Below are 14,064 nucleotides of genomic sequence, written 5' to 3'. Positions count from 1 at the left end.
TAACGCTCTTGTTGTTTAGCACAACATATGCAAAGCTGGGTTGTTTCGATTGAGTTTTTATTTCTGGTCCAGGCAACACATCAGTGTCTGGCCAGAGAAAGATTTGAACATATTTAAAATTCCCATTGATTTGATTTACAAAAGGATCTTTCATGCTGCATGCAAATTATTTCTTCTTGGTTTTGTTAATGAACTCCACTTTGAGTATTTTAATTTTAGTGATACTTTTGCAGTCTTCCACATGTTTACATTTTTCTTAGAGATTTTTGCACATGAGGAATGTGTCTCTATCACTCTTTCCCTCCCTCCTTCCCTCAAACTTCCCCTCCCAAATTCATGATCTCTTCTTTAATTATTATTTTTACATAGACACGCATACGTATGTGAGTGTGTGTGTGTGTGTGTGTGTGTGTGTGTGTGTGTGTGTGTGTGTGTACAACCTGCTGAGTCCATTCAGTGTTGCTTGTATGTGCATTTGTCCAGGGCTAATTACTTAGGATTGGATTTAGCTTACTGGAATCTGGCAAGCATCAAGCTGAACACAGTTTTCCTTTGTTTGAACAAAGTTCTTCCTGGACACTTCCAGCAAGAGAGGCCTGTGCCCCCTCCCGATGAAGACCCTCAGGGGCACAAGTGGAGGTGTCTGTCACAGGCATAGTTTTCCCTCCCCCACTTAGTTCTGCCTGGGAAATGACACTGCCTACCTGTGTATGAATCAAAGAGAGAAGGAGGAAGGAAACCTTGACACATTTGGGCAAGTTTCTTTAAATTCTTTATACATGTCTGTAGGGGACAAACAGGGTAGAGCCTGTATGTGAACGCATACAGAAAGGAGGAAACAGGAGAAGGATGGATAGAAGAAAGAAAAGAGAAGCAAAGAGAAAGAAGAAAAAGAGAGGAAGAAAGAAAGAGAGAGGGAGAGAGAGAGAAAGAGAAAAAGAGAAAGAAAGAAAGAAACTTTGGTAAGAAAGCTGATGTCGTTTAAATGTGGCGGGGAGCCCCTTTGCTGGGCTTGCTCCCAGGCTGCTGGATGCTAATTCTGTAATGCTAGACAGTTGCCTTCTTTTGGGTACAAAGACAGAAAGGGAGGGTTTCTTTTGTGTTTCTCAGAGCAAAGTGATTCTGATCAGAGAGAACCAAGGTTTCAGCTCCAAGTACCTGACATTTCCATCTGAATCCACTTTTTTTTTTTCTTTTTAAAAGAGGGGGAGGTCTAGTTTTTCAGGAGAAGAGCCTCTCCACGCAGTCCTGAAACTGATCTGCAGATTTACTTTCCCTTAATCAATAGAAAGCAACTTGATTGCAACTCAACACTCCCCCGACTCTACAGCAGGACTAACTGAATTTTTGGTTTTAAGAGTATGGGATTCGGACGTGATTTCAGGGATCAGAAATAATTGGCAGCCACGTGAGGAGAACTGACGTGTGAATTCTTAGACCTAATTTTCTGGGCTCACCAAGATTTGACTTAATACTTTTCACTCAATTCCTCCAGTCTCGACAGAACAGGTTAGTGGCATTTTTCATAAGTACAAATGTCTAAGTGAATCCTCCGCCCTGCCGCTCTCTGCCCTGCTCCCCGAAAGGCCTGAAGCTTGCACGGCACCCGCCTCTTCTAGAGCTGTGCATGATGCCTGCTGAAGCCCTCTGTCCTCTGCAGTAAAGCCGGCTAGTGTTTACTATGTGCTTGAGACTTCAATGTGCATGCCTGCCAACTGAAGATATGCCATAAGACTCTCACAGTATGGAGTCATTGCTTTTGCTTAAAGGTTGGGCTGAACGTTTCTGATCACCTCAAATGATAAGAGAAGACGTTTATCTTTAAGAATGCTGTGAGGAGCAGGTTTCCTGCTCCGCACTCTGGTCCTCGGGCCAGTGCATGGTGAACTTGGATCTTGCACATGTGCTTGCGTCTTAGCTTTCTGGAGCAGTGCAGACCATCCACGATCCTAACAGGGGGTAAAGCCACCCGCTCAGCTGATTGTAAATTAACATGCAAATGAGTTTGGTTTTGTGCTGTTCCTTCTTTTAATTAACTTCCCGGAACTAACGAGAGTTGCTTAAGTGCGGGGCTCTATTTCTGTTGTATTTCCAGGGAGCCATTCTGGTGTGCTGCTTTTTTTTTTTTTTTTTTTAAATCACCAAAGTAGCCATTGATCATTCATTTCACTGTGGAATGTCAGTGGACAGGCTACCTGTGAGTCTGGTCAGTCGAATGATGGATGGGCTCCAGGTTATTGAGAAGGGATGACATACTCTGAATCCTCCTACCTGGAGAAACACGTGATAATTTAAGTAGTATTTCCTGGATCCTGATGGAGACTAGAAACATTAGGAGAGTTGGGTCTTTGCAGAAGTTAGAGTCCCAGAGGCATGGTCTGAGACCTGCATTTTTGGAGTTGGGAGCTATTTTTTTTTTATCAGATGCAAAGTAGACACCTTCCTCTTGCTCCCTGCAGTTTGTGTTTCTCCCATCTAACTTCCTGATAACCTACGCTTCTAGGCAGCCACCTTCTGGGGGTCTACTTTGTCCCCCAACTGTTGAACTCAACCCGGGAGCCTCCTGGGAACTACAGCCAACTCTGAACGATTGGTGTTGGGATGTGAATTTGTTCTGTGATGGTTGTGGTGTGTCTCGGGATTTGCCACCAAACACACCTGGTGTTCTATTTACTCTGGCAAGCAGGGGATCTTTTTTTCCTTTTTCTTTTTAAAATTCCAGGATGAATTATTCATCATTACTTAGAATTTGGGTCTCTTTCATCTTCGCTCTTGTTCGGCACCAAGGTGAGTACGACAGCATCTCATACAGCTCTTGATCAGCATGCTCTTGAATTTATAAAGAGACACTTTTGTTGGCATCGTAATTGCAAGGGCAGGTGTACATGTGTCTGCAGATACAACAAGGAAAAAAAAGTAAATTAAATTCTGTTGTCAAGGGTAAAATGCATTAACTTTGAGTGATGCTCACTTTTTCTTATTTAACTTTGAACACAATTTGTATATGCCAGCAAAGGTCTTTAAACCAACACTGACTAATTCTAGCTCAAGTACTTGCAGGAGATGAGGGTGTCCAGCTCCTCCCTCATCACTGATACCCATTTAGCCATTTAGCTTATGGGTGAGACTTTAAAGAGTGATTGTATTTTTGACTCACGGTTAGGAAGTTGTAGTAGTAGCCTTGATGTTGATGTCTTGTCTCAGAGACCTAGGGCATAGGTCAACAGTGGAAAGCTACGAATAAACAAGCTATTGACTCCCTCAGGCCTCATGAGCCCTTCTTTCTCTTTGTATCTCTCTTAAGTTAGTGAAGGACTGTGCATAGGCCACCCTACCATTGTACATGAGATTTTAGATTAGAAAGATAGGGCCATCAACACAAGCCTTTTAGGACTAATATTCCAAAACACCTTTGTTTTGTCTGTTAAGTTGAAGCTGCTACATAGTCCCAGGTCTTAGATGAACCTTCCCTTTAAGATCCTGCCCATTGTCCTAGAATTGGGTGTGTTAATAGTTGTCCAACGCAACCCAAAATAACAGTAGAGTGATTGCCCTACAATTAACCCTTTCCATCTCTCACGTCTACACCAAGGATGTGTAATTTTCTTTGATGAAAGAGAAAAGTCCTGGAAACCTAACTATATTTATGGTGTAATTCCCAGTTTAGAGCGAGCATGAGTAGGGATAGTGTTTCTGTTGCTAACTGTGACACTATCAATTGGCTCAGCTGCTAATAGTTCTATTTTCAATAGTAGTTGGTTCTGAGATGGGAATCGGTTGTTGTTTTCGCCTGCTCCCTTTAGTCGAGTGCCATATTTTATTCAACAAATCTTTTTTGAGGTTGTACAGTATTAGATGTACTTATCTGTAATGTTTTTAAGACAGAAAACTTTTAACTGTTGTTTCTGTTCAAAAATAACAAACTAAGTGAAGAATCTTGGAACCAGAGAGAAGTTGGATCTCTGTGGTCAGTGTTTTCTGTGTCCTTAAAAAGGGGGTTTGATTCTCTTCTCCAGACAAATTGCCCAATGCTGTACAAAATACCAATTAACTTTTGCATGGAAATGATTACTGTACTGTATGAACTGGAGCCCTTTTCCATACTAGGCAGGACCGCAAAAAAGCTCCCCAGGAAAGACAAACCTGTAGTTTGATGGCTATATGCATAAGTAATTCAAGACAGTCAATCACCTTCAAATCTAATAAGTGCCCATCTATGTTTAATGCCATAGTAAGATGGCAAAGAAATTTTTGGAAGTTTTCATCGTCTAGAAATTTGTACTTTGTTACCATATTGTAAATAAGAATATTCCAAGAGCCTTTCTAAATACTTATTTTGACATAAAACACAGATCACTGGCTCTGAAGATTCAATCAGCCACGGCATCTCCTACAGGTTAAGATTTGATCAGCTTCCTAGAAACTTCTGAGATGTGGGAACAATGTGTGAATATAATGGCTAGACTAGTTCCCCCTGCTTTCCTGATGTTCTCCCCGAGATTAAACCTTTGTCTGGGCAGACCTGCACCAACTCCCCACTCCAGAACTAGAGAGCTTTGCCCAACTCTCCCAGCAGCTATCTGTTGACTCTGCAAGCTATTTTTAGGGGCTGTTGTCTGCTCACTAAAAGGGCTCCCCCAGGGGAAGAACTAGCTGGGACCAGTTTCTCTCCCCCCTTTCAGCTGCATCAGTACAAAATGGGGGCTTTCCCAGAGAGAGCCGGTATGAGGCTGAGCATCAGTCTCACGATGGGCTTGAGGGCTGTGGCCATAGCCTAACATGGATCAGCTACTCCCACCCCCACACCCAGAAACAACAGGTAAACGTTCAAAGGAAGAAAACTATTCTGTTGTCCAACTTTCATTCAAAAGAAGAAAGAACAGAGAAGTGCTATCAGATATGACATGTAGATTATTTCAGAGGTACACTTGTACTGGGTCCTTGGTAGTGCAGGCCCTGGGGATATTGCCTTATTTTTCCCACCAGTCTGAGCCACACCTTGCAAGAATTTTCATGGGAAACTCCAGAGTTTGCGCTCCAAGTATCCAGGGAGGAAATGCTGCTATCCCAGGTGGGGTCTGTGTAATGACTCACTTTTGACGAGGAGGACCAGGAAGAACACTGTCTGCTTCTGCCCTACAGAGTACTCCAGCACTCCAAACCCCACCACGCATGTACAGACGCATGCACATTCACTAACACATGCATATGCATGCACCCACACATGCATGCACACTGGCACCCCCCTCTGCTGCCTCAAGGATCCCATGTTTGCTTTTTGTGAATAAAGCTGGACAGAGGTCCTTGGGCTGGTCTTAATCAAGGTCACTCACAGGCAGTTCCTACCAACCCTCTCCTCCTGTTGTATTGGTTCAGTTACTCCTCCTGGGCTCTGATGACTTCTGCTATGTGGTAGGAAGGAAAGGAGCCTTAAGAAAAATTGCCATGTCTGTCTCAGTAAATCATAGAATTCTTAGAGTAGGAGGGTTCTCTGTGGTTACATCCACATTCTCTTCATCTGGTCATCTACTCAAGAGGCAAGCTCTTCTCATCCATGCATGCCAGATCTAAAGGCCACCTCCAGACCCCGGGAGCTCCAGCTACCCGTGGTGGTATGACATCCCCACTCACTATCACCACTGGTCTCTCTGATGCACAGCAGAATAAATCACATGGGTCTTTGCCTTAATCAGAGACCATGTCCCTTCTGTTCTTTCCTTTCCCAAAGACACAAGATCATCAGCTAGGTATAGCATAGACTCAGACTGGTGAGGCTGAGGCCTTGCCTTTGGCTTGCAAACCATACCCAGACAAGCTGGCTTTAGTGGACGGGAGGGATAGTAGCTTGCCAAACAAAAGAGGCAGCTGCCGTCTAATCTATCTAACTACCATCTCTCTTGACAGCTCAGCCCAGGGAGCTCATGTATCCATTTTGGCAGAATGATACCAGAACCCCTAAAGTAGACGATGGAAGCTCATCTGAGATTAAGTTGGCCATCCCTGTCTTCTTCTTTGGTGTTCCTTACCGTACTGTCTATGTAAGTGCAGAAGCGGCTCTCCCTGTTGTCTGTTATTAAGGAAAACACTTTAAAACCCCTCTTCCAGGGCCCCAAGGATTGGAGATTTATTGGCGGCCAAAGCGACAAGTTCTGAGACTTCATGAGCTGATGGGTTTTATGATTAAGAAAGTCAAAGGTATATTTAATGGCTAATGTTCATAGTGGAGGAGTATACAGGGCAGTAAATTGCCTTTGTGGGTGATTAAACACAGAAGCAAAGCAGAGGCCCAATGCTGCTCACATTATTTCTGCTACTCAACAAGATAAAAAAAGAAACAAAGAACCACAATAGGAGCAGTATCGGGATTTTTTTTTCTCTCCCTTCTGGGGGTGGGAAAAGTTTAGACATCTGCTCTTCTTGGGCTTCTGACCAATTTGCAGCTGAGTTGGAGCATGGGAGTTGGATAATCCATGATTGCATAAAAGTTGTTTGCAGAATTGGCCCCCTTCCTTAGGTCTGTAGCTATGCCAGAGGGTCCCATTGTCGGAACCTGAACTAGGAAGCAGTTCCGAGTTCTCCTAGGCAGCTGCAGTCTCAGGCTGGGCCACTTGGATGCTTGCTGCTGTGGTGGCTGTGGTTTGGAGCAGCAGAACCCGCCTCTGCCTTCACAGACTGAGGGAGACAGGTAGATTCCACCATATCTCACCCTAAATCTGTGCCCTAGCCCAGAGGAACGAACATCTAAAATTTGGAGCATGCCCACCTCTGCCACTGAGACTGCTGCTTTGGCAGTTTCTAGTGGACAGCTTGAAAATCAACCCCCCAACACACACACACACACACACACACATACACACACACATACACACACACACACATACACACACACATACACACACACACATACACACACACATACACACACACATACACACACACATACACACACACCTCTACCTACCTAAGGGCTCCTGAAACACTGGAAGCCTTGCCTGCTGTGTCACCTTCCACCCTAGCTGACTCAGAAACTGGGGGAGAGCGCCTACTTATCTATCTTAATGAGCTCTCCAGGTAATCCTGGTGCCCACAGAAGTCTGAGAGCCACTGATCTCTACCACAGACTATAATCAAAACACACGTTGAGTCTCGACCAGCTTCCTCCACAGGTGAGCCTGTGTGTATTAATCACACTTGTTTCACCCTAGCAAATACACAGCTCTGGCATCCTAACCTGCTTTCTATGCTCTCGTCACAGCAAGGGGCTCCCAGGTTTGTCTGAGGGAGCTGGCTGTGAGTTTTGAAGTGTGCTGCCCTGCTTTTGGAGATGAGACGTCTTCCATTCTGGGATCCTTGGCCTCCCAGGCCTCTGAGCATGAATTTCACTCAGTTCCTCTTTCTCTTCCACCACACAGTGTGACTCAGAGCTTAAAAATTCATGGTCTTGCAGAAGGACAGGTTCAGGGCAGCATCATTTGTGCGTAAACTGTACCTTGACTTTCCAGTGCTCTGAGAAGTGAAGTCCTTCCATCATTTGCAGGAGGGCCTCTGGGTGGCTCCTTTTTTTTTCCCTTAAAGACAATGGGTTCCCAGCCTCTCTCTATTCTGACCCATCTCATACGCCAAACCTCACAGGCTTTCTTCCAACAAACACATGCTGAGGTACCCTCAGTCCAGCTGTATAGCCCTTCCCTATGGGACTAGGGTCACTGTTGATGCCTACCTACCCTGTTGCTGATAGGTAGGAATATGACAAACAATTTGATATATAGGGCAATCATCTCTAGATTTTCTCTACCCACGAAGTGCAAGTATTCCCAGCACGGGTGTTTTCTGACACTAAAGTCATATGAGCCATGGGATTAAGTCAATTTCTCTCAAACACAGGATTGATTTCAGGTCCTGAGGGAACTGAGGGGACACATTACAGTAAGGTGTTGTCATTTCCTGTGCTTATGGAGCCATTTACAGATCATGAAGGACTCCCTGTTAGGCAGTCATTTACAAGCACAACTTGAGGTACTCATAGCTCAGGTTTTATACAGAGATGGTACAAAGATAAAGATGCTCTTGAGTGACAAGAACCAGACAGAAACTGGACATATTTAGGTCTTAACCTTGCCCTTTTTCTGAGTGAAGAAGTAGTTATGACGTCAAGAGAAGTTGTTTTATTTTGTTTTGTTTTTCTAATGGCTCACCCTGAGAGCTGAGTTCAGCAAAGGAGTATTTGATTCATCTTTCTCAGCCTCCTTTTTCATTATATAGCAAGACTCAAGCTATACTATGGAGCTCTTCAGTTATTAAATTAACTGTTTATGCTTGTCTGTCTTCTCCTGTCTGTTTTGCATCTATGACTCTCAACAAATTTGTCTTTTTTGTCTTCGTTATTCTCAGATTGGCCTGATACCCTGCCTCTTATTCTTTCTCGCTCTCCCTCTCTCCTCTCTCTCTTCTCTCTCTTTCCTCTCTCTCCTCTCTCTCTCTCTCTTCACACACACACACACACACACACACACACACACACGCACACACATACCAGTAGCATTTAATAAATGCAAATAGAGATAAGACAAAGAACATGAAAATGAGACTGAATTAATAAGGAACACTGCTGACTACAAACTGAAAGTGACAGAAAACCAATGAGCGTGTCCAGGAGGAAACAAACCTCTGCATAAGAACAACGGTAGCTGGTACTTAGGGGTTCAAAGCTAGCGTTTCAAATCCCCTTTCATTTGTGTGTTTGGCTGTCTGTCTGTCTTGGTTCGTGACTCTGAAGTTTCCCTCTTTTCAGGTCCACTGTGCAAAACCTCTCTTATTTTTGTAGGTCAATAACAATGGTGTTGTTTCCTTCAACGTGCTAGTGAGCCAGTTTACGCCAGAGTCCTTTCCCCTGACGGACGGGAGGGCCTTCATTGCTCCATTTTGGGCAGATGTGCACAATGGAATTCGGGGTGAGATCTATTACAGAGAAACCATGGACCCCGCCATCTTGAGAAGAGCCACCAAGGACATCAGGAAGTACTTCAAAGACATGACAACCTTCTCTGCCACTTGGGTTTTCATTGTGACCTGGGAGGAAGTCACTTTTTACGGAGGCAGCAGTACCACACCTGTAATCACCCAACCTTTCCACTTTCTACTGTGTCTCCGACATCCTGTCTGTCCTCACTACTGATCAGAAATGTAATTGGTAGAGTGGAGGAGTGTCAGTTCCATTGAGTTAAATGAATAGGTCTCGCCACCCATTTTCCAGGAAGCAGAGGGAAATATCAGCATGAACCAGTCCAGTCAGCTGAAATATTTCAGATGTGTCACCCCAGTCACAATTCATTACCAATGTCTAACAGGAGTCTCTCGACAATATTCTTACAGGAGGCATTCCCTTTTGTGAGAGTGATAAAGGCAAAGCCCGTCATTCCAGGCCATGTGATTAGGAATCTTGTGAGGGACACAAAGGGCTTTTTCTCTTGCCAGGGGCACAAATGTTTCTCACCATCGATAATTTCCCTTTTTTTCCCCTCCATAAAATCTGGTAGCAGGAGAGAAGCAGGAGCTGGATTGGGGGAACAAATGGCCTAGCTCATTTTATTTTGTTATGACATTTTTTTATTGTGACCAGGGCTGAAATGATTCCTACTTGATGTTAATTAGAGTGGGCAGTTAAAGCAATTCCTGAATAAAGTTTCAACATCTGCTCTGAAATCCCAAATGAGCACTCAGATAAAAGTCAAATAAAAAAGATTATCTCTGGTAATATCATAGAGATAATCAACTTTCTGCCTAAAGGGACAAAACCCAGTTTCCATGAATGAATGTAGCTTTGTTTGGGTGACCATGAGAGTGGAGAACTTTGAAGTTGCAATCACATGCATCTTCAACTGTAGTTTCCTAGTAAACAAAGAAACAAAACTTAAATATATATGTACTTAAATATATATAAATATGTGTGTGTGTGTGTGTGTATGTGTGTGTGTCCGCTTCTTTCTTAGGGTTATTTGTAATTCCATTTGTTTTCCTGGCAATGAATTGACTGTTCGGGGGTGGAACAGAAATTCCTGCATAGCAGAGAGAGGTTAAAAAGTGCTGGCCTTGCAATTCATAGCTAGGACCCAATGGGGATGTGTTTTAGCATTGTCTGACTAGAGCAACTCGGAGCACTTTATTGCTAAGAGGTCCTGCAGAACAGAAAGACGCATGTTTAAGCAGCAGATGCATGGGCTAGAAATAACCTCTAAAGAAGCATACGTTTCCCCCTGTCACGTTATGGATTGCTAACGACTCCTCGGGTGATGTTTTATGTCCTTTAAGCCTCATATCTTACAGCGTAGGAATGCAGGGTGCCAACGATCGATAAATTTTAGTGTCCGTGAAGGGGTAGGGGAAAGAAGGAAGGCCCATCAAATGCTGACCACCATTTCCACCACTAAACCCTCTGCTGGCTGTAAAAATTGCCAGGAGCATTTAGGTGCTTTCTGCTTTATAGTTTGGATGGAGTTTCTAAAGCGGGTGAGATCTCTTTCTGTGAAGACGGACGATGAGACCTTAAAGGGCTTTGAACTTCTAGAGGGAAAGGAAAAGATGATGGATTCTATAGACCAGCAAAGTGTCCATCCATCCACCCCTACCTTCGAAATAGACCTAGCTATTCTACCCAAGACCACCCACAGTCACAGCCACTAAACAAGGGGTAGAGAGATCTTGAGACAAGACACTGTCCCAGCTGAAAAGGAAATGGATGTGTTTCAGGAGAACCAGTGTTTACTGAACTTTTAACTATGTGCCAGTCCCATAGTCAGCTATTTCTTAATCCCCAACAAAAATCCCTCAAGTGCTGTCTGTGTTCCAAGGTGACCATAATAGAAATTCATGCCCTGTAAGCCTCAGAGCAAAGGATCACAGTGAACTTGCAGGATGGCTCCTAACTTTGTTCCACTGCCTCTACCAGGAAGTTTAATAAGAAGCTCTCTGAATTCTCAAAAAAACAAGGTTGTGCAAAACCAGGGAAAATCTAGGAAAGTCTTAAAATGAGTATTGGAAAAATATGTGTGTGTAGGGATGTTTGTGTAAGTAAGAGCAGATGAGGTGTGTGTCTGTGTGTTTGTGTGTGTGTGTGTGTGTGTGTGTGTGTTTGTGGGAGGGGGGGTGGATAAGAAGTGATAGAATGATTTTGGGAGTTGATCCCAAAGGCATTTCCTTGATTCAAAGGTATTTCCAACAAATGTTGAATAGAAATTCAGTTCCGCAGGGGAATCCTGGGATGAAAAATGTCCAGCTTCAAACTGTGCATGGCCCTGGCTCTGCACCTATCCTTTAAATCTAGCCCCACTAGTGATCTTGTAGAAACCTTGAGTTTATTGATCATTCATCTCTTTGTCCTACTTTCCTCTTTTGTTGAACGAGCCCAAAGAACGAAGTCATATACCCAGCCAACTCTATCATAAACGCCATCGGCTGTGGCAGGCACAGAGCCCGAGGAGAAGCTTCTCTTTTACAAAAAGGGCTTTTCTTTACTAGCAAAGTGCTCTTCCCTGGGACTGTCTAGAATGGGTTTCCAAGATCCTCCGTCCCAGTCTGATTACACAGGATAGGAATTTGGGTCTTCCTCTGCTCTTGCACAGAATGTTAGCTGGGATGCTATCAGGCAGCCGGCAAGAGGCTTGTGGAGGGAGAGGGCGGAACTGCTACTTTTGATTCTATTTTGATTTGCCTTTCCTGAAAGCACAGGCCCAAGGCTGAGGATGAGGAAAGGGACATAGTAAAGGCTAAGGCCGGATGCAGCTTATATCTGAGAACCATCTGCAAGGTTTGGCTTTCTGTAACATCCCTGTCCCCTTAAAAGCTTAAGACTAAGCTTGGAGTGACCATGCTCCAAGAGGTAGGCTGGGTGCTCTGGCTGGATTCCCATGGTCCATAGTGCAGTCACTGCTCAATTTCCAGCAACTCATTTCACTTAGTCCTTAGCTGCTTAGCTCTAAATGGAAGGAACCCAAACCATTGCCCATCTTAGCATCAGTCTGAGTTGCAGCAGAGCACACTGAGGATCTGATAGATACAAAGTAATGCATAAATGCTCAATTAGAGGAACAATTTCTTTCCAGAAAGAGCTTCTTTAAAAATCACTTCCCAACTTTCATCTTAAACGGGGAGGGGAGGGGGAGACATCTGATCCAGAATGGTGATGTTTTACAGGAACAGAGAAAGCCGGCTCCAGAGGACTTTGGGTTCATTGTGTCCCTCCCCACCCCGCCCTGCTCACTCTGCTCTGGGTGCAGATATTTGTGCTGAGGTCCCTGGCTTGACATTTTCTATAGTTTATTCTCATGCTGCCATCTATAGGTGTTCTCAAGTCATTGCATGCTCTAGAAGGGGACTCTGAATCTTCTGTTTTAGCCCAAGAGAGATGGGAGTGGGGGTGGGGGCACTGAGTCAGACCCCGGGTTTCTCTCAGGCAACTTCTCACTTGGATGCACAGTTCTACACATCTTGCTTTTCTGCACTGGAGGTGGGAATACATTTTGAGCGAAGGCAGGATGTGTGGAGGGCTGGACTGAGGTGCAGTTCAGAGCTGTTGGGGGTGGAGGTTAGAGACACGAAGTGGTTGTTGTAGGGGGTGAGGGTAGCCACCTCTGTGTGATGACCTCCTGAGAATGTGAGTCATGAGGGTTTCTGTACATTCTTCAGGTGAACACCTTCCAGGCCGTGCTGGTGTCTGATGGCTCCTACACATTCACACTCTTTAATTACTATGAGATCAATTGGACTACTGGGACAGCCAGTGGTGGTGATCCTCTGACAGGCCTTGGAGGTGTGATGGCACAGGTAAAAGGTTCTCTATATCATCCTCTTATAGATTTAAATTACTGTATCTCTTGCTTGCTTTGCTCAACATCGCGGACAGAGTCCCATTAATACCATTAATAGAGCATTAATTGTACTCTAGAAACACAATTTTGATCTTGTAAGTATGCTGAGGGGCTAGTCTTATCTATCTTTGATACCTTGCTCTGGGCATGGGGTGAACTAGGCAGGCTTTCCATACCTTGAATGGCGGTGACTCATAGAATCCAGGAAAAAGTAATATATTGTTTCCAAGTGTGATGAATTCTTAAAGCAATTGAGTCAGCTAACTAATAGGGATGGCATGTGCTCAAACCCCTTTTTGTGTCTGTGTTTGTGTGTGTGTGTGCTCCAGGCAGGATTTAATGGTGGAAACCTCACAAATTTCTTCAGTCTTCCGGGGTCAAGAACCCCTGAGATTGTAAATATTCAAGAGACTACAAATGTCAACGTACCAGGACGCTGGGCATTTAAAGTTGACGGGAAGGAAATTGACCCGGCCAATGGCTGCACCTCTAGAGGTAAAAAAACAAAAAAAAAAACAAACAAAAAAAACGCTTTCCTCTTTTCTCTGACAGCACGGGGCTGGGTTTCCTTCTATTGACAGGTGAGCTTTCCAGCCAGGGGGAGGATTCATTCCTGACACCTTACCCTTTTGACATCTCTCAGCTGTGTGATGGAGATCAAGGTAATTTTAGCAGGCACATTCACCACCCCGGGAGCAAGGCTGCATGTGGTCAGCTTCCAAGTCCTTGCCTGTGGTGTGAATGCGGCTAACAGTTTGGAATATCTCCAGAGTGAAGCAGGGCCTTGAGTGACTTCTCAGCCAGATGGATGGAAGGGAGCCCCTCTGTCTTGCCTTATTTTGTTGTTGTTGTCATCCCTTTAAGATTCTCTTCTCATCTTTACTCTTGTTCTACCATCTGCACCTCGTAGATCCCCAGGAGTGGGTGAGTTTGGAGTGTTGCCAAGCCCCTGTAATGGTAAATCAGAAGCTCCTGGTACCAGGAGAAAGAAAAAGTAGCTGAGTTCTAGAGGAGTTTCGAGAATCCTCTCAGGGGTAGAAAGGCATGCAGGGATTGGGGGGATCAGAGCTGCTTTAGGTCCTCGGGAAGGCACCTCTGTGGGTTTCCTGTTCATTGGCCTCTGTAGTATGACGTCTTTTCTCAACCACCAAATCTCTTCAGATGCATATAAGCCTGGGAGTTCTCACAGGAGCATCCCCAT

The 14,064-nt window shown here is 44.5% G+C and overlaps 1 protein-coding gene across 1 annotated transcript in view; it reads left to right on the top strand.

Moving 5' to 3' along the window:
• The first annotated feature begins 2,591 nt into the window (after positions 1 to 2,591).
• Tecta (tectorin alpha) overlaps positions 2,592 to 14,064 on the top strand; it is a 66,680-nt gene continuing 55,207 nt past the window's right edge. Inside the window, exons 1-5 of the mRNA XM_031345124.1 lie at positions 2,592 to 2,787; positions 5,905 to 6,038; positions 8,825 to 9,112; positions 12,682 to 12,819; positions 13,193 to 13,358. Coding sequence (XP_031200984.1) covers positions 2,724 to 2,787; positions 5,905 to 6,038; positions 8,825 to 9,112; positions 12,682 to 12,819; positions 13,193 to 13,358 — 790 coding nt within the window. The 5' untranslated portion in view covers positions 2,592 to 2,723. The remainder of the gene's footprint in view (positions 2,788 to 5,904; positions 6,039 to 8,824; positions 9,113 to 12,681; positions 12,820 to 13,192; positions 13,359 to 14,064) is intronic.

Source organism: Mastomys coucha, unplaced genomic scaffold, assembly GCF_008632895.1.
Source record: "Mastomys coucha isolate ucsf_1 unplaced genomic scaffold, UCSF_Mcou_1 pScaffold23, whole genome shotgun sequence".
Lineage (NCBI taxonomy): Eukaryota > Metazoa > Chordata > Mammalia > Rodentia > Muridae > Mastomys > Mastomys coucha.
The sequence above is the reverse complement of the archived record's forward strand: the minus strand, read 5'-3'. Positions and strand labels throughout refer to the sequence as shown.